The 21,802-nt window shown below is 40.0% G+C and overlaps 1 protein-coding gene across 1 annotated transcript in view; it reads right to left on the reverse strand.

The window, feature by feature from the left end:
- The window catches only part of LOC111230650 (collagen alpha-1(XIV) chain-like), a 170,546-nt gene extending 161,674 nt beyond the window's left edge, over positions 1–8,872 (reverse strand). The window contains exon 1 of the mRNA XM_022757440.1: positions 8,782–8,872. Coding sequence (XP_022613161.1) covers positions 8,782–8,872 — 91 coding nt within the window. The remainder of the gene's footprint in view (positions 1–8,781) is intronic.
- Between the last annotated feature and the right edge of the window lie 12,930 nt (positions 8,873–21,802).

Consider the following 21,802-nt stretch of genomic DNA (forward strand, 5'->3'; position numbering starts at 1 on the left):
GATAAAAAAAAAAAAAAGAATGTAAAACATGCACACAGTTTTTTTTCTCGTGCTGCCTACAGCAGCAGACATGATAGATCTGCAGCGGTAAAAGTAGGACAACTTGATGTGCAGCTTCTGTCCCAAAGTATTACAAAGTGTTTCATTAATTCTAATTCAGTTCAACACAGTATAATTAAACCCTAGAGGAGCCAGGCACTTAGTTTTAGCAGATGAAAAATAACAGCCCACTCTGTTGTTTGTCTCAACAGTTTACTGGGTGATAAAACAGACCACACTCTAATGAGGCAACAGCAGTTCCTTTACAAAAGCCAGTCCGGCACACAGCGAGCCAAAGGCCAACCAAATTAGGAAACAACCATATTTCTATCAGCCAGTTATCCTTCTCACTGAGTTTTGGAAACCTCTGTGAGATGGGGTTGATGTGGAATCTTTGGGTGCTGGTTTTAATCACCGTAGAGACCAACAATAACAATTAGTAAACGCTGCCGAGATGCACTTGAGCAAGGCGACAAAATCTCCCAGCACATCCGGTGGAAGAGTGTTGATGTTCTGGGCAGTTCCCCAGTGGGAATGTGTGTAAATATATGAACATGAATAAGTACCTAACCATACACTCTGCAATAAGCATCTATGATTAGAAAACAATACTGGCAGAGATGAAGGTTTGCAATCACTTCATCTTTCAATTTAATCTGTTTTCAAGGGGTTTTGAAGTGTAACTGAACATATCAATCACTTCAGCGCCCATTTTAAATTCTCTGTCATCCACAATTGGGTTCAAAGGTCTTCTTTTTTTTTTTTTTTTTTGCTTTAAATCACATTCAAACTTAAACATTTCTGCCAAGTGCCATGAAGGTTCAGCTGTGTGGTCATTTGATTCAACCATATTTGATTATCTTAAATGTTCTTTATCTGGAGAAATGAGAATAACAGAAAACTGCATTTCCCTCACTCCATTCACTCATCACTCGATGAAACACTCCTAATTGTTCTAATGTCAGATAAATGCCATAGGAAAATGTGTATAGTTCAATATACCCAGTCTGCATTTAGAAATGATGCTACTCAAAGTTGAAACCAACTTCCAGAGTCTTAGATTTCTATTTTTATTGCATTTCCATGCCTCTGTAAAGCACTTTGAATTGAATTGCCTTGTCTGTTTATCTATCTATCTATCTATCTATAAACTTGCCGTGCCTCGCCTTATTATTTACCTTTATTAGAGAATCAATATTACAGAGACTGTCAGGAAATAAGGAGGCAGAGTATATGACCAAAAAAAAATTGTCACTAGCCGGATTTGAATGTTGAATGCTCAAAATGTGGCTACCAGGACTTCCCCTTCTACTAATTCAAACTGATTACTCAGCTGTAGCATTGTACTTGTACATGCTGTAATTCTGACTTTGTGTAATGTGACGACAAATAATCATCATCAACTCCGACGCTCCGTGGAACCTTTTAGCCTCTTTTAGCTCATTGTTTGGGTCTACAGTGTATTATACTGTATCAGCCTCAACAGAACCGCAGCAGAACGCAGTTTTCAAGATCTGTAAACTCTGTAAATATGGAAACAAATGAAGCAAGGCGGAGCCGAATAAGAGCTGTACGTGCCCAGCGACTCCTCCTCGAATAAATACAGCTTAACAAAACACACACACTCAAACTCATGTAGCCACAAGGCAGTAATGATTATGAAAACAATACCCTGATGGTTTTACCTATCTAGGCAAAAACTGTATAAATAAGTCAGTATAAATTTCACACATACTTTTATGAAACGCATGTGGGACCTTACGCTGTATATCTGCACCTGTTGGCACATGATTTCTTATCCTCCAGATGTATAAGAGAATATTTCTTTCAGGTTGCAGCATGTTTCAACATCTCGGGAGGTGTGGAGGGGCGGAGTGTGCGCATCTATGTGTGTATGTGTGTTTGCAGGGGTGGCAAGGGCATTCTTCAGCAGTCATTACATTCATCATTGACAGGAACTAAGAAGTGTATCACTCCTTACAAGTCTCTACAGTGTCGGAATTTAAACCTCCTCCTCAGTCTACCAGGAGAGCCTCAGCGCCGCTATCCAATACAACTTCAGTGGGCAGATGAAAGCAGTGACACATAAGACGCACAATTACTTCACCGCTCTGGAAAGAATGAGCCTTGAGCTTGGCGCTGATTATCAGTTTGTTGAGCAGTGAGCCATATAGAAATTTAAGCTCATTCTTGGGTTGTTGCTGCAAGTCAGCATCAGCTAAAATGACACAAAAGATTTTAAAGTAAAATATTGTGTGTGTCTGTCAACATGTTTGCGCATCAGCATGCAGTTCCAAACTACAGAAGCATGAAAAGCAGAAAAATGTGTCACATTTTACAGACAGCTGGTTTGACTGTTGGCTTTGCTGAGTGTTGATTTGCAGGAGGAACTGCAGTGAATATTAGGTGCTGGCTGACAGATTTACTTTGGAAAGGACAAAGCAGAGACTGCAAACACCACTAGTCAACAGTTAGTACCCCTTGCACTCTGCAGGTAGTCCCGACTGTGATGCAGGAACATCAAACGGGAATATAAAGTGCTTAATATTACTAATATAAAGACACTTTGCAGGAACTTCGAAGAGAACTTACACAGTTGCATTATCAGCCTCTATTTCACTGCGGTGGGTTAAATTCACTGACTGAATTTGAGGTTTCCTAATCATTTCTATGCTGTTTTGAACTGTGAAAGTGAATGATCCTGATTGGGTTTTAACTGATTTTAAAACTGCAACATTCATTTTGAATCTTGAAATCACACTGAGACTCTCCTTTTAGGTGCTTTATCTTTATTTATCAAGGACTCATTGTTGCATGTAAACTTCTGTCTGCTTGTGGTGAGTATCGAGTATTGAATATGTTTTCTAATAATTTATGAAATTTCAAACATTGATTGATGATTCCTAACACAGAGGACAAAGTGATGTCTTAAAATGACTTGCTTTGTTGGCCCATCAGTGAAAAAAATCAAAGTTATTTAATTCACAATAACACAAAATAACAAGAAAAAAAGCGGATCCTCACATTCAATAAGCTGTTACCAGAAAATGTTTGGTTCATTTGATTGTTAAAATGACTGATGCATCAGTAAATGAAGTGATCATTTAAGCGCTCAGGTACAAAAACAAACCCATTTTTAAAAATACAATATGTGCGAGTCCTGTCTAACAACTTCGAAAAACAGGAGACGAGCTGCGAATAAGAAGAACTTGTGAAGAGGAACAAGTTCGAGGATGCAGAGGAAGGATGTGTCTCGGTCAATACAGGTAGTGAAAAGGGCAAAACAGTGTTTTTACGGGCCCCTAAGTGAAAGAAGACTAGATTCTTTTAACAGCTTGTCTGGGAAAATACTAGCACCTGGACAGATGGCGAAAAAGGAAAAAAGACATAGAGCGAGAGAGGAGGAAGCAATGGAAAAAGCAGTGGCAGATGCATATTAAAGAGCACAACTACACAAGCGAGTCTGCTGCGAATACCAATGTTGTGTTTCTTTCTGCTTGATTTACCAATCTTCCCCTTGGCCTTTGTTTTCCTTTATTTCTTCTTCTGTTTGCTGTACTGATTCTTCTCCTTGTAAATTATCATCAGCACTCCTCTGTGTTATTACTTATTTATGCTACAATGGAAACACAGTATGTCTCTATTTTCATTTAACAGCTACTAATACTAATGTAATGTTTCAATCATACTGATGATATAAGAGCAAAAAACTAGATAGAAGTAAACTGAAGAATGAGAAGAAATAAACCATAATGGTAAAGGGAAAGGAAAGATAAAGAGATGACATAATAGAACAGAGGAATAAAAGAAATTATCCCCATGATTTCCAGATATTTAAATGCCCATGTACGTGATTTTTTGCAAAGGAAGTACCGCATTTAATTTCAGGTTTATTTGGGAGTTAAGAAGAAGAAAGTGTGAGTTAACATTAGTTAACATGGCACAACCACCATGGTTGAATTTAAAGAGCAAAGAGAGTGACCTACTAAAAACTAATGAACACAGCAAAATAAAAAGAAGATGATGTTACAGTTCTGTACAAACTGATGTGTCATTACGGGAGGTGCAGCATCAAGAATTAAAAAAAGAAAGGAGAAAATGTAGAGGAGGCGACTGGAGGACAATGCGAGGGGGCAAATGCACCACCAAAAAACTCTCCAGAATGAACCCCCATCATAATGATCACCGTAAAAGAGACTGGTGTTACAGACTGACCCCTACAGTGTTTATTGCTTTACTGACGCAAGCATCTACCATATTTATATTAATGAAATGATATATAAATAATTATTAATAATACACAACTGCTGTCCTGAAAACCTAAGCCTCTGGTACTGCAGGAATGTGTCTTATGATCTGTTAGAGGCTATGCTATATAATAGCAACATTAAGCTATTAAATTAAAGCGGTGGGCAAATTCGTATTAAATTTTAATGCTGCTTTCTTGGTCATTTTTATACTTTATATACAAACTGTATTAGTTTATAATGTGTTTACTGTACTGATTTTAGTTGCCCTAATCTCTCATCTCTAGGGGAGAAGAGCTGAGGGAAACAGAGCCGGCCTCTCATGCACTTTACCTCGCTTTCTGCTTCATCAAAATGAAAGATAATCCCATCACGTTTTGTCACTTACTGTCAAGTAAATAAATCCATCCAGGCACAACACAGAGAGGTTTACACTGGTGACATCATGTACTGTATAACCTATATGAAGTTAAATTTCAATAACATGTTATGTCTGGTGCCTCCGGTACTCGTAATTGCCAGGTGGCGCTCGCACGAGAAACTAGGGTCCCAGAAACGAGGTCCTGAAACTGCCTCCGCTACTGCAAAAAAAAACTACAGTTCACACTGGCTCTGGCTGCATTGTGTTCCGGCTGCACTCTGGCTCACTTGCGGCTCCATCACTGTTTCACTGTCAAATGGAAACATTTCAGGAGCAGAGCGTCTGTTCTTCAGCAGCTACATTTCTAATATAGCTCACAGTTATTTTGTTTTACAGCATAATGACCACACACTTGCTGTCCCTTCAGGTGCTCCATGGCCCCGGTAACGACTGCCGGTTAACTATTTATGAGCTGTGGTCATATTTCACACCAGTTCCAACATCTAACAACAGACACAGGAAAATATGTAAGTGAAAAGAATTATCTCCTTCTCATCTCCTTTCGTTTTTTTTTTTTCTTACCATCTCTCACTACAATACAACAAAGACAGGAACAAATAGAGCATTAAAAATGAAATTAAAGTCAACTTTTCCAAAATGTAGACGTTAATATACATTAATATATAATCAGTCTTCAGGTGAGGGACGCGTGGCACGCAGAGCAGAAGCTGATCGTCTCCTGCGGTCGCGACCGAGCTGGAACATGACGCGGACGCTCACTGTGGACGCTGCGGGTAAAGTTCCATTCAGATAAAGCGCAGCGCAGGACATTTTCTGAGGCAGTTCCAATTTGCGCCAAAGTGATGTGTTTGAAATTAGTAACACACGATGCAAAATCATAAATCAGTTGGCACAATAACCAATCCTGACGTAACCGTAGCAGGTTCATAGAAAGCTGAATTTTGCACAGAAGTTAATATGTGAAGATTTTAAACTAAAAACAGCCATCTGAACTTCTTTCGTGACGACAAAGACCAAAACACCTATGATGCCTTATGGGGTAAACAGGGAACACGCTGCATTTTTTTTTTGTCACACTCTGGGAACCCGTTCATTGCAGCTCGCAGCTGTATTTCTGCTGTTGTTTTCTGTGATAAGAAAACGTCTCTGATATGATCTGAAATGTCCTGATGTGAGACTTCCGTGGATCAACCTGCAAAGCTGTGACGAACAAGGACAAGAAGAGTGACGAGACTCAGCCATGACTGACTGATCTGAGTTTGTCTTTTGGTAACAAAAAAAAAAAAACAAAAAAAAAAAACACTTTATCTGTCTATAACATCCCTTTGCTAAAGTGATGTAACTTGCATTCTGCAGGGGATGGATTGTTAAACTGGGAGGATGAAATTAAGGCAAAGGAGGAGGCGAACAAGAGAGAAAGGGAGGGAGGGAAGGGAAACTTACAAAATAGAGGTTTGCTGACAGATTTTTCAACTAGATGGCTATTAGTGGAGAGGCCCCTCAGGCAAAGTGTTTCTCAACAGGTCAAAAAGTCAAAATGGCGCAGGATCTGAGGCACATCCCAAGACAGCGAGGGTCAGGACTATGAAACAGAGGACGTGACCCCAGTCGGGTAAGTGTAAACAATATTATAATGAGTCCTCTCTGTTTACTGACACTCTCATACATATTCATGACTGTAAACAGGGCCCACAGGTTGATACAGGCTGTGCTTAGCCAAGACTCCCCAAAAGTCCCCAAATCTACAGGGCAAGGCGCTAACTCTGTCAGGGTCAGTTCAATTCATTCCACTGGTCAACAGATTTCACATTTCTATCTAAAATGTGTCATTATTTTCTGAGAAAACACATGATTTCTGAAGAACATTGAATCCCTACATTTAGCTCTGAGCCACTGCAGAAAGTGAAAATGTAACAGTTGACTCTTATTTTCTTCTTTTTCTCTCATAAAAAATGTAATATTAAAATGAAAGAGGAAATATTACATCAGCCACACTGGCTTCTATGTTCCCCTTCCAAAAAGGCAGCAGAGAAAAAAAACTTTTCTTGTCAGTTTGAGATAACCAAGGCGAGTTATCAAACATTTTTTTTTTACTTTTTTACTTTCGAATAAAGGAAGTTTTCAAAGACACAGTCATAACATCTCCAACATCTCCACTCTTCTTGACGTCCAGCAGTCAAAGCCAGGTCAGGGCTAAACTAATGGCCTGAGGCAGAAGGGCTGCAACTGCAAGGCCAATACCTGTCAAGTCATAGGTGAGCTATCACACCTTAGGCCTCTGTGTGATAGATTTATCTATGCTCAGCTAATTTACACGCCAGGAGGTGAAAAGGTCAGCTGCCTCTGATTCCACAGCTCCACGCCAACAAGACAGCTTGTGAGACAAATTTCATTTCCAGCTCATGTGAATTCCACGCGGTCATCCATGTGGAGAGTTCAACAGGTACAGGTGTCAACACGGTTTTCACAACACCTGCAAGTTGTTTACCTTTAAATCTTATTTTACCTCTCGTAAGCGGCCCGGCAGGGTCTATTAACTTAGGTATCTTCAAACCCAGAGAGAAAGGTTGGTGAGATGTAAGCTAACAGGTTTTCAAATTTGATGAGTTTAGTGTGTACTCAGTAAATGATTAAACTGCGGGAATTACATGACCTAAAGTAAAGGTTATATGCTCTGAAGCGGTTTTGAATGTAGCAATCAGAAATTGTGGCCTTCGTCTGAATTTATCAAATAAATACAAGTCGATCGTTTATCGTGTGTGACTCCTCTTGAACGATCAAAGATCAGCTTGAATGTTTCCTGGGCAAATGTCCTTTGGCAACATGCTGTTTACAAGTTAAAAGGGCGTAAACAATATGTTGCATTCATCTCTATATTTTCATTCATTATTTCAGAATGAGGCATGAGATAAGTGAAGAAAGAGCAGAGTTATGGTAAGTTTATTTTGTCATTTATGGTTTAAATTACTTTTGGTTTTGGCTTTGGAACATTTCAAGAAAGTATCACAGATGTTTTAAATACCTTCACAGAGACAGAAAAAAAAACACCTTGACATTAAATCCAGAGCTTTCTACACATACACATAATGAGTAAGTGGACAACCGGCACCTCAAGCTGAGGACCGCAAGCACCTCATTTCTCTTTGCAACATGAAAGGAGAGCAAGCTGGTTAGGATGCAGCTGCAGATTCCTCTGAGCCCCGGATTACATTTCTAATCTCATGTGTCTCTTGCCTTCCTGACAACATCAAATCTCTGAACCTGAGTCAAACACCAGTGACAAATTCTATGTTTTAACCTGTGTTTAGATTACGATGGCCTAAAGATATCGGCTAGGGTTTATCACAAACTTTGAATATTATGAGCATTTCTCCATAGAAGAGACTAATAAGAGTCTGATTTGAGGCACATATGTATCCTGAAGGTTTGTGTTTTGGTTCTCACAACAGGAAAAGTGAAGCACATGCTCCATCTTATGCCCTTGGGCAAAGCACTGAGCTTCCAGTTGCACCAGTAATGCTCTTGCTCTGCTCCCAGATGCAGAAATGTCCGACATTATAAATGTGAAATTTGGTGGTGCAGTAAACAAGCACACTCAGCACAATTCATCCCTGCGAAAATAAAGGTCACAAATAAATAATAATTCTATCGTCTTACGCACAGTTTGCAAAGGAGAAAAAAGTGTTGCAATGCTACAAATATAAAACTAGTTCCTTTGAACAGTCAACAGTATCAGGCATACACATCTCCATAGGATACAAATGAATCCTCTGCTGTTTGTTGGTTTTGTTGAGCCAGTCCAGCCTCTGCAGACGAAGTCTGCAACTGTTCCACTGCAAAATGCAGAAATGATTTGGCTGGATGAGCCTCAGTTACACGCTTACAGTAGATTTAATGCACCTCATCACTGTCATAATGATTGTAAACAAGGACAGGAAAACTCATGAATCCCAGATCATTTCAGCTTTGTCTTACAGTAAGTAATAAATGGCTCTGAAGTGCAGAGGAGTTTCTGTGCTCAGCATCAAAGATTCTCGAAAGGACGGTGCCATTTTCTTTGAAATCTAAATTATGGTAAGATCGGGGCCAAACTACTACTCCGTATTTGTCTACAAAATTTTCGTAAAAATTCAACTCTCCATGTCTCCAAGGCATTGGTGTTTTTGAACCGTCCGTTCTCCAGCTCCAGCTGCTCTGATGGCATCTTTACCGCTCTTCCCATTTACTGATGCTATTACCGCCGAGTGTTTGCTTTCAGGTTTCAGATTGTCTGACATGGCAGTAAATAATTTGGATGTAAATGTCTAAAAAAAAGCTAGTAAACTACCTCTGCCTACAACTGCAGCTCAATATTAAATAAGACACTGTGAAAAGTTTTCAAGAAGGTGAGTACATACGTGAGAAATGCAGCTCAGTTAACCAGAATTCTTACTTTAGAAAATCCTAATTTACCCAAAAAAACGGTATGAATCCAAATAAATTCTGCCATTAGTTGTTTGTATTCAACAGCCCTGTGCATCTCTGAGCTTTTTATAATCTGAGTTTTATAATCTGCTATCAGCGCACTTTGTCTTGCACTATTAACTTCTGATACCATCTCCAGCCTGTAAATTGTATATCACACACAGCTCAAAGTGTAATTAGCGTGTATCACACTGAGACATAATGAAGCTATGCATCCTCCTGTTGTAATGAGTCATTTTTATACAAGAATGCTCTAAATGAATCCATAATGACACAGGAACAGCTCAGTACGACATGTGAGGGATCTGATTGCTCCCATGAGGCGCTGAGCAGCGAGAGCGGCGCCCCAGCCGCGGGGTTATCGCCCGAGCAGATGAGCAGCACAGTACAGACGGTGGTTTGACTTTTCCTCCGTTTCATCAGTCCACCCGCTGCTGGGAAGATCGTCTCTCTCTCTCTCAGCCAGAGGAGAAAAGAGGAAAATAGAAGGTGATTACACACCACAGGTAACGGCTCGGTTTCCTTACATTCCGAATCGTAATGAGGAAACAGGAAGTGTCAACGTAGCATGAGCAACATGCCCACATTTATATGGTCAGTTATGTGCAGGTTGTTTTTACATTGTAATGTCATTCCCCAAATTATAAACACCTCTTTGTATAACCATTTTAAATAAATGAAAACACTGAAGAGTAGTTGGCTTACACTCAGTTGCCAGTTTATTAGGTACATCTAGCTTAAACTAAAGCAGTCTTATACAACAAGTCTGACATAAATCCTGGTTTCAAGAAGGTTATAATGTTCCGTTTTTATTCAAATTGTTTTTGAGAGGTGTAGATTTAACTGGATGATCATTTCGGAGGATGTAGTTTGTGATGCAGTTGAGCTGTACTTCATTATACAGAGGTTGTTCTATTATTTAGCCTACATTCATTGATGTAAATGGGGTGGACAAAATAACAGAAAGACCTGTTAGTTTAACACAATAAAGTTCAACAGCACCACAAGCTGCAGCCTTTAAAATTACACTAAAGTTGAATCAACACCTGTATGAACTATATCAATAAAAACTGAACATACTAACCCTCACGAAGGAGGTTTCATTGCAGGACTGTTGTATTAGACTGCACCAATTTGAGCTTGTTGTACCTTATAAACAGCCAGCTGAGTGTTCACTCATGATAATGTTTAGTGCTTGTGTATCTCATTTCCCATCTCTTGCTCCCTGAGGAAAATAAACATGTTGACTGAGTGTGAGATTCTTCATCAGCCTTTCAAAAATCATTCATCATCACTGAGCGACAACTCTGTTTGATCTGGCAGAACTGTGTCGTCCTTTCCACTTTATGCCATAAAGCAACCCGGGCGTTGCTGCCGTGCTCCTCAATTACTGATTTATGTAAAATTTAAAAAAAAATGATCCAAACCTATAACCAGTTCATCAATGTTTCATTGGTAGCTCTCCGACGCTAACTACACAGAAGACGAAGAAGAGGGAATGAGAGAGTTCCACCAACAGAAAGTCAAAGTGCATCCACGGAAAAATCCAAGGAAGACATCGCTGTCAAGGCAACACAGTTTGACCGACTGTTGATTTACTGCCTGGACTGCAGAGCAGAAACCAAAAAAAAGACAAAAGAAGAACCAAAAGAAGCTAATTTTAATTTTAGTATGTACGCCAACGATAAGACTCGAGCAGTTAAATATACACATTACAGTGGTATAATTCTGCTGTTGGATCGTTACCAATGGTTGAAGGTGAGGGATTTTCATATTCAACACAAATTCATAGTTCTGATACTGAAAACTACTGCTATCACTATCACTATGTGACATTAACTCACTCGTTCTGAGCTCAATCAGATGAGCTATTTTTGGAGGCAGCATGGCAATAAGGTACAGTGGTGTTAAAAATGGTGAGGGTAACTTTGGAAAGGTGATATTAAACCTGCCCCACAGTGTCGTGCAGGTTGTACAAGCGACAACACACCTGTCACCAACGTTCTGCTGAGAGTCCTTATTGATATTATTTTCACAAGTACGGCGTCACCTCGGGGGACTGAGCTCTACACGGGGCTGTGAAGAGATTGTGTGTGTGTCTGTGTGTGTGTGTGTGTGTGTGTGTGTGTGTGTGAGTGTGTGAATGAGGGGGGGGGTGATGTTCTTTAATGAGAACTCTCACAAGACAGGGAAAAAAGGATATACACACACATAGGCACACAAACTGAGCAGCAGAAAGAACAAAACAGAGCTGCAGTGACACTTGTGTGTGTGTGTGTGTGTGTGTGTGGGGGGGGGGGGGGGGGTTAGGACACAGAGACACAGAGAGTGTGAGGAAAGAAGAACAGTGCTCAGTCATTGTGACTTTCACTGCTCATTCCAACCACCCAGCTCTTTTTCTCCCGCTCACTCCAAACAACCTGAAAATTTAAATTTCATACAAGCAGTTCTTAAAACTTGAGTATCACCACAGAGTGTGTTTCTACTGCATCTTGTATATTAACAGTGGTCTATGAAGACAATATAGATGTGTTCTGACCGACAGCTTTGTGTTGAACCACCGTTAATGTCCATTCACTTTTGGATAATTATTGAAACTGAGCGAGAGTCAGATATGCATTTGCTTTGGAGCAGAAACAGCTTCAGTTCTTTTTAAAACTTCTTTCCACAACAAGCATGAGCAGCTGTGATCAGATGCCATGACGCGTGGCACAGCACGACTTCTCGTCCACACAACAGAAACAAGACGTTCATCTAAACAGCGTTAAGAGCTACTGTAGTCTCCTGCTGCTCGTCAACTAACCAGCTCAATGTGGTTGCTTCTTCTTTGAACATCCCTTTATTTAGACCTACTGTATTTTTACTCAGGAGTCGTCGTTGAAGTGGCTGGACGTTTAAAGCTTTAATTAGTATTATTAAAAATCCAATCAATCAATCATGTCTTCAAAATTCACGAGTAAAAGACGAAATCAAGCAAATGACAGGAGACAATCGACTGTAATCAGAGGCCTAAAAAATACAAATAAAAACAATGAAACAATAAAAGAAAAAAAGGAAATTATATGCCATCTCATCTAATAGGTGACCCTGCAAGAAAAGAATGACAGGAAGCCCAGAAAGGTAGATTGATGGACCTGAGAAAATGTGCCATTTGAATAAATGTGCAAGGACAATCACAACTCTGCCAGTCAGGACAGAAAGAGAAACTAGAAGAGAATGAGGAAATAGAAGAGAAGGAGAAGAGCCTTATCATTGAAAATATGACTAAGGAAGAGAAAGTGAAAGAAAAAAGAAAAGAAAATAATGTGCAGGAGCAAATGAAGATGATAGAGAAAGACAAAGAGATACAGGAGATAAAGAATGATATCAGGAAGGAAAAACACAAGAGAGAAAAGTAAATACTCAAAGCCTGTTACAGAGAAAGGAATGAAGGCAATAAACAAGCGGCAAGAGATAAGAACAAAGAGAGACAAAGCAAGTAGCCGAAAGAAAAAACTGATGGTGAGAGAATAAAAAAGGAAAAAAAGATATTAGGCGGAAAAACCAATTCAGAGATTAAAGAACCAGAAAAAGAGAGAGAGAAAGTGCCTTTTCTCTCTGTTGAATCTGGTGAAGAACAAACTGCATGGCAGTCAGTGCTGAAAACCCAGAGGGGGAAAAACACGTTGACCGGATATTTACAGCACGGAAACACAGACTGAAACAAACAAACAAACAAACAAGCCCAACCACCAAACCTGATCAGCATCGCTGCCGGATCCCAACATACTCAAGGTAAACAGGTGCGTCAATGCAAAAGCATGTCTGACCGATAGCAACCGTGCTATTCCACACAAAACTTCTAACATCGCACAGTCAACCAACTGTCGTGATCAAAAGTGTCCAATCTCAGACATTAGAGCCTTCAAATCTTACAAAGGCAGTCTGATATATTCTCGTCCAGACAGGTTTCACTTACCACAGACACACTGATGACCTATTTTCTGTGTTGCTACGTGCAAGCTTGCTCTGTATAAGCTTAATTTCCTACAGCCTGATGATGTCAATATGGCATAAAGCACACACACACATATACACACACACACCTGCACACCATCCCTCTGCTCAGTGTACCTGGGATTATTTTATGTAATCTTTATTTAATCACGCAGTCTTATTTAGATTAAGATCTGTTTTCAAAGAGAGGCCTTAGAACAAGAAACAACCACAAGAACACAATCAGCAAACCAGAAACGACACAACTACATAACACAAGGAGCCAAGAAAGAATGAATTAAGAAAAACAGCTGCAGGAATCATTAAAAACATCAGATAGCAAGGCTTTAAAATCTCCAAGGGAAAAGATAGGTGAAGTTGTTGGGAAGCCTCAACAGCACAACTTCATAAATGACTATTAAATAACTGTAATAATAATTTAATACATAAATAGAAGTTATTCAGTGTGCACAACTGATCCCCTGTTTGCACCACAACATAGCTAAAAGTACACCAGCTCCAACACTCTCCTTTTAGTCTAAAAACAGCAGTGTGCGAATCTGAACAAACCAGAAATTGTCCTTATTCTGCTGTTTCCAATCATACAACCAGATATCAAACGCAGCGCTGAGCGGTTTCCATGCAGCTGTCTTCGTGCTGTAACCTTCCTTGGTCTCTCTCCCTTTTCCCTGCATCCAGTCTCCCCGCGTCCCTTCATTCCTCTCTCAAATCTAAATGAGGCTGTCACAGTGTCAAATAGAAAGTGATGAAACTCCTCCATCTTTCCTGCATTACAGGGCCCTCTCTCTCTCTTTCCAATTTCACTAAATCAACATCTCCTCTCCTCTTTGGCCTTCCCAACACCCTGAATTACTGGCACAGATGCTTTGTTGGTTCATCATTCATCTTTATTTGTGGCGTAGCAGATTGACATCACGTTCAGTAGCTGTTTGTAAATCCCGTTGAAGGCCAGTGTGTGTCAGAAGGCTTTCCGGTAGCTTCCAGTAGGCATGCGTTTCGAGACTCTAATCCAAGCCTAATTTATGTCAAAGTGGGAGAGCCGTCTCAGACTTTCAGACTCCACTGTATACACAAGCTTTACAACAATGGTGAAATGGGAAATATGCTATTCAATTAGTGTAATTACTCAGCTACAAAGCACTAACTGTGTTCTAATGTGCAGTTAAATGCATGCACAGTATTACCCTGTAAAACAAGAAAGCATCAATGGGCTTAACCCTTTTTTTTTTTTAGGGGGCCATGTTTGTATTTCACCATCCTGAAAATAATGTCTTTCAGCTTGACTAGTTGTAATAACCTACAAAACACATTTGCGCAGACATACCTCAAATTGTACTACTTACTTTAACCAGATATTTTCTTATCACAGCAGGAAATGTCAAATTTGACTATTTTCTTTAGGCAAAGTTCATCTACCATGCAAGTAAAACAACAGGCACCACCCAGCCCCCACCGTCTGATCTCAGCACCCGGTCAGTCCGAAGGAAACCCGCCCTCATCATCACACGGGACTCTTTACAGTCCCTCCGTAACTCATTCTGACTCCTCCTGTCCGACGCCTGATACAAAGTCCCTCTGGCCAGAACAAACACATTCAAAAATGAAATCTGTTCAACATCCATTAACTTTATAAACAAGTAGTGAAAGACTGCCAAAGCATGCCAACACTAACAAATGTTTTCCCTTTGCTCTGTCCAGCATGTGAACTGTATGATTCCCTCGCCTTCTGATGGACAATACATATTTTTCTGATTCTGGTTATCTTGAGGCAACATTGGGAGCAAATGCAACGAGCAATCTGGCATATTGTATTAAAATAAACGAAATAAGTGTTTAATTCTGTAGAAAACACATGTTTATATTGCTCAAACAAGATGTCAATTTGATAGCCAGCCCTAGACAACCTGTTTGTCTTTTAGAAAGAAAACAATCAGTTCGAGCATGAAAAATCCTCCGCATATATTGATGTAACAAAGTTATCTATCCGCATATGAAAGAAATTCACAATAAATAAATGTCTTTGGCTGTCTACACATCAACATTTGGCTGAATAAGCAACAAAACAAATTAATTCTGCCCCCCCCCCCCCCCCCCTGCAATCAAGTGCACCAACACCATATTGTGTACACAGCAAAAAAAAAAAAAAAAAACACGAACAAATCCACATCAACTTGTCCAAGTATTGACATATGCAGCAGTCCAAATCCACATCTTGACTGTCCTTGTGCAGCTGCACGTTGCCACACTGTTCATGCTGACAAGTTTACCCAAGCCTGACTCTCCTTCCACACCAGCTGTCTCAGTGCAGATACATCCTCACAACAGAGAGATGACCCGTCCAAGTGAAGAAGAAAAAAAACGGCCAGATGAATCATCTGAAAACTGGCAACATCTTGGTATTTCTTCATTCTCATATATGAGAGAAGAAATGTCCCAACTGCTTTACTGAAGATACTGTATGACAAAAACCTAGGACATTAAAATGCAGTCCCTGGTTTTCAGATTGTTTTTGAAGCTTGAATTATAAACCAGTCGCATGTGTACTTAATTTTAACCTCTAATGCCTCATTTACATTAACATTGTAGATATTTAGTTTCTGAATCTACCTAATAAGAGGAAAAGCATTTGCACAGCCCAGTCACTGCAATATTAATTTAGTGAGGCATTAATGTTACCTCAGAAGGACCCTGACTAAAAGCTTGCATCAATACCTTAATAATGGAAAGACTAATATTATACACTGTCTCATAACTCTGGTCCTTTGCAACAAATTTCCAATAAAAGACTTGATCAACGTTCAAAGACCACAACAGAATAATAATCACCCTCTCCTGAATGACACAACAAGTTACTACATGTGACGGTAAACATGTGATAGTAAAGAACAGCAGCGGAGCGGAGTATCCGAGGTATCTGTATCTTAGCAGATGTGTTTTGATACCACAGTCGAGCTGGAACAGATCTCAATCCACGTCAGTCAGCTGGACTCTGCTTCAGTCACTCAGCCCGCACCTCGGTGTAGAAAAAACTTTTTTTTTTAGGTAAATTGAGATCATAAAGTCAGTGTGAAAGCACCCTGATTATAAACACAGGAATGTAAATCAGAGTGATCCTGAAAAAAGAGAAGAAAACAACTGCTCAGCAAACGACCGCTAGATAAATACAGGCTAGAAAAGTACACAATTCATTCTCCACATACTTGTGGCCACGCCAAACTTAACTGTGTGACTCAATTTTATGATACAAATGCTTTATTTCTTCCTTTTCTCTCATACAAACAAACACACACACACACACGCACGCACACACAAACACACACACACACACACACACCCACACCCACACCCACCCCTGAGCAGTGGAACATGAGATCCAAGCTGTGATTTCATTATTCCTGCCTGTCTTCTCCTGACACAGTCTAATTATTGTGGGCTCAAAGAATGGACTAGGAATTAGACCTCAATAAAAAGGGTCATGTAAGTCCTATACATACACACACACACACACGCACGCACACACACACACACACACACAGTGTTCACGGTGTCTGTAAATGAAAGGTCACAAGTTCAACCTCTTAAACACAGAGTGTATGAATGTCCAGCTGAAAGGGAAATTGTACAGTTTCACATCTTGAACTTTCCAACTACTTCTGAAATCATTCCTGTTGCTTATAATGAGATTTTACTGAAGTTATTTGTAGCGACTTAAGACACAAAACATCTTTATCTATCTATCTATCTATCTATCTATCTATCTATCTATCTATCTATCTATCTCCTCACTGGATGGGAAAATGGCAAAGATGTTGAATCGTAAATGGACTGCACTGGTCCGTGTACACCAGTGCAGGGGAAGCTACAGTACCCTGCAATGGAGTGGCCTAACTATCCAGGGTAATTGGGGTTTAGTGTCTTGCTCAAGGACACTTCAAAAAGAGAACACAAGGATCGGAAATAAAGACAAACATTATATCTATGAGTCCACTTTACCTCCTACAGCCAGACTGAGTGCTCAACATCCATTCCATTCCACAGCTGCTTCCAGGTTTACCTTTCACCACCCATACAGACTCTCATGACGGTGTTTTACAGGGCAGTTATACAATGCACAGTTTTATCATGCAGTTCTGAATGTTTGAACTTTCAATTTCACTTTTAAACAAGTGGTTATTTGGTTTACTAGAGAACTAGAGATTTCTTCAGAACCTGTCTCTGATCGACTGGATTCTTAAAAACACAGCTCATGAACATAAAATAGGCTTTTTCTTCATTGTTTACTCACTCGGAAATGAGTGGCTACAGAGCTACATAAGCACTGCAAGTCAAAGCACTTAGAAGTGACATTTGAAAGTCTTTCTTCCCGGTGTGCACAGAAGGCTCAGAGTGTTCAGAGCTGGCTGCAGGAATGAGCTTCTGTATTTTGTCATATCCCTGAAGACAATACGTGAACATGGCCGTCATAGAGGGGACAATAAATATTAATTTGGTCATTTCTTACATTTAAAGGTAAGGTAAAGTAAGTAAGTTAAGTCTGAAAAGTAAGTTTCCCACAAGCACTTGAACTTACCACAAGGGATAAATCTCAGAACAAACCCCTCCCACATTACCGCACCACCGCACGATAATTACGCAACTTTGACAAAAAAACAGGATGAATGTTTATCTTGACGAATTACCCAGCTGCAGAAAGTTTACGAGTTCATTTTCATGATGCAGTGAAATGAACCGAACTAATGGCTGCTTGATGTGAGAAAATGTATCTAAAAAGTGATATTTTGCTTTTAAAACAGATTGTCCTGTAACTGCGGCCATAGAAATTATAACGGGAGCAAAGGACGGAGATTAGAGCGGCAACACATTAGGAGGAGGTTAAGGTGGATGGGGGCTGCATCCACAACCTTAACTGCGCGATGAAGGTCTGGTAAGCCTGTGGCATAGGGGCATTATTTGAGGAGACGTTCCTATTGGTCGTATCAGAGGCTAAGGACAAACAAGCAGTACGGTCGTTGAGGTTGGAGGACTTGTTTTAGAATGGTAAGCAGCGCAGCAAAGTTTATGTGATTTATAGGTAGTGGGTTAAAGAATCCTATATGGTACTTTCACCTTTGGCTAACCTCAACTTTCTATCTTTGAAAGGACAGATGCTCCATTTCCAGTAGGTTCAGGAATGTAAGAACACACACACACACACACACACACACTTTCCAGTGCACAGGTGAACAGAGTAAAGTAACAAGACAGTGATGTAACTCAGACCGACAGCGTTGAGACATAGACAAACGGCGTGCGCTAATTCAGCTGGATCACTGAACCACGCTGTTGAATGATCTGGATTCCGATCAGGTGACATAGTACATCAGGAATGTGAAAGTGGTGTAATAAAGACAGTGTATTTTCATGTAACTGATATGTTACACAAGCGAGCCCATTTAACAATTCTGCTGTTTTAAACTATTGACTACTTGTTGACATAAATATATTTTATATAAATTAAAGTACAAAGGCCAAAATCTTCTCCATCCCTGAAAAATTCATCAGTCAAGCTTTAGTCAAAACTCACACACCCAACAACCTTCAGCAAATCCATGGGCCTTCACGAAATAAATGCTACCATGGCAACTGGTTCGTGCCAGGCTGTTTATCCATCATTCAATAAAAATGATTTGGGTGTGTGTGAAGACGGTACCTGTGTGTGTGTGTGTGTGTGTGTGTGTGTGTGTGTGTGTTTGTCTCTTTGTTCTATAAGAAAATAAAAAGGCCCTGGCATCTTCGGTAGGAAAGGGCAGGAAAGTGCTTTAAAAATAAAGTTTTTATCTGTCTATGACATCTGAGAATTGTTCTGATGTTCAGGTAAAGTGCTGTGCTTGATTTCCTATTGGCTGCCTTTAACAATAACAATATAATATATTTAACAATTCATAAGTGGAGCCGTCAAATGTCACATTTTAGAAATTACACTCACACTTTAGAGCAGTTATTGGTAAAAAAAAAAAGAAAAAAAAGGATGTCAAGGACTGTCACACTATCAGAGAATATTAAGTTTGTATTGCATTCTTAGTTCAGTGATAAAATACAAAAACATGGCAGGTGCTGCCCCTGACTGTTTGCAGACATTTGCACTAGAATTGCAGATAGTTTACTCGAGTTTGAGGACAATTACCAATAGATTTCCAAACACAAAACTCCTCATTATGTATGAGGTGCCGCAGAGAAATTCAATAAACCTTTTTAAAAATTAAACATTATACATTATATGTTGTTCACATGTACACATGTATGTTCTTTCCTTTGTGCGTCATCAGATAAAAGGTGATCTGTCTCTCGACGGTAGATGCAGGTAGCATTTTTACCATCACCCAGAATCTGATGCAACTCTCCCTCCTGCCATTTTCTGAGAGGACGAGCCTCAACATAGAAACCTGGCCTGTGCTGCTGAGAGAGCGAGAGGTGTGGTGTGTCACCAGACTTATCAGGAGGGAGCAACCCAGTACAGATGTTTCACAGCAAGAACACGTCCTGAAGGCTCAACAGTTCTACTAAAAACAGGTACTGGTATATCGGTGGCGGCTAAATGGCAGCTGTGTGTGTAAATTCATTTTTGTACATATAGGTATTTTCATTTAAAATGCAAACAATTCAAATGCATCAAATCACATGCAAATTAATTTAAATAAATAAACTGAACTTTTTTTAACTGAACAGAATACCTAGGTAGAGTTGAGTTTAGTAACACAGACTGGATCTAGACGTAATTATGATCTGTAATCATATAAGAAACATCGCTTTTCAAAAACTGCACTGAAGTTGTTATGGCTTTAATTTTACACAAGAATGTCTTCACACAACTGAAACATGGAACAAAATACATTTGTCTGTCAGTAAATTAGTGCTCAACAAAAACAAATCACATATCACAATTCTGCTTCAGTCCTGCATCATCAATAAAGACAGCAGTTTTGAGAATAAACCTTAATTTCGCAGAAATTCTCAATATGTTGCTTTACTTCAACAATCCACAATAGAAAACATACGACCTCACAAGAACAGCCACTGTGTAATAAATACATGTTTAACTGGTTTTGAAAGACGGATAACAACGGGTGGCCAGACCCGACAGACGGACACACAGGAGGACAGACATTGAGGACAGGTGTATGTGCTGACCTGTAGGGGACATGTGCGAACGCCACCCGGGCGCTCTGAGAACGAAGCGAGAGATTAGATGAGTTATAGCGTTCTCGTGTCAAAATACACTCAACATCCATCACACACCGGAGGACAGACGGCGAGAGAATTATACAGGCAAACAGTTTGTCCGGCGAGCAGGAAGACGCTGAGGTGCAGACGATACGGCAACGTTAATATATCAGCTGAGACGAGCCGCGTTACGTTTTAGCTGACACCCTGATACAGAGGGTAACGGGTCGAGTGTCCACAACATATTAATATTGTCGAAACGATTTTTACGGATTTTAAGGCCTCGATCTGCACTAGATGAAATCGTGGCCTTATAATGATTCATTCCAAGCACAAATAGACTCACGGAGATTCTTTGATGGATTTGAGCTTGCTTACTTTCCAATTTCAATCAGAGGTCCATTCTAAATAATTCTCTACCCAGAAAAAAGATGAAAATTTTTCTGAAAACTCTGCAGCAGAACTGTTTCTCTTATGATCTTAAATGATCTCACGTGAGGTTTTGATTGCATATCAGGTCTGAGCCCAATCAGAACAGAAGGAGTTGCCACATGCTAACATCTTCATTGCATGCAATTATGTTTGCTTTGATTGATTACAGATTATTAAGGTGAACAGCTAACCACACCTGTGAATAACTGAGGCGCTGTATGCAGCCACAGTTTGAGTATTTGGAACATGGATGGACAACTGTCTGACAACACCACCAAACTGGGTCACCGTTGGAATCCAATGCAACTGCTGTGAAAAGTTAATTACAGCAATCAAACTGTAAAGGAGCCAGCTACAACTTTTCAGAGCCACCTTTCAAGCCTACAGAGACCGAGTATCTAATAATCAAGAGTACACCTTTAAGACAGAAACTGTAGAGCCTGACAGTCGTGTGAGTATGTAAGCATCTAGGTGACCTGCAGAGACAAGAGTGCAAGAAAAGCAGCCACACACACACACACACACACACACACACACACACACACACAACAACACCAGCACACAAACAAGCTGACAAACCCTCAGACTGACAGCCATGCAGGCAGCTGTTAAAGGTCTGATCAGCAGCGAGGCAGCAGCCCAAGAACAGGCCTGTGAGGCTATAGCTGTGGTATTCAGCAAGTGTGGGCAAGGAGCGGACTGTCAGCTATGAGCACGGAAAAGCAGACGGAGAGAGGTGGAGGGAAGGTGCAGAAATAGTGCTGAGACAGGGCTGGAAGTGAAAATTGAGAGAGAAATAAAGAAGAGACGGGAGAAGAGAAGAAAGGAATGCAAGGACAAAAAGAGGACAGGAGCTAGTTTTATCATGATAAGTGAAATTTTAATATGCCTTTGAGGGGATTGTGTAAAATTGAATTTAATACTATGATTGAAAAATGTTCAATACTTAAATTAAGTCCCCATCGTTTCCAGAAGGCATATATGTCTCTGTACAGGACTGATTAGAGCGGGTAGAGGAAGACAGACCGATAAAAATAGGTGA

The sequence above is a fragment of the Seriola dumerili genome, unplaced genomic scaffold (genome assembly GCF_002260705.1).
Source record: "Seriola dumerili isolate Sdu_G_001 unplaced genomic scaffold, Sdu_1.0 BDQW01000276.1, whole genome shotgun sequence".
Taxonomy (NCBI): domain Eukaryota; kingdom Metazoa; phylum Chordata; class Actinopteri; order Carangiformes; family Carangidae; genus Seriola; species Seriola dumerili.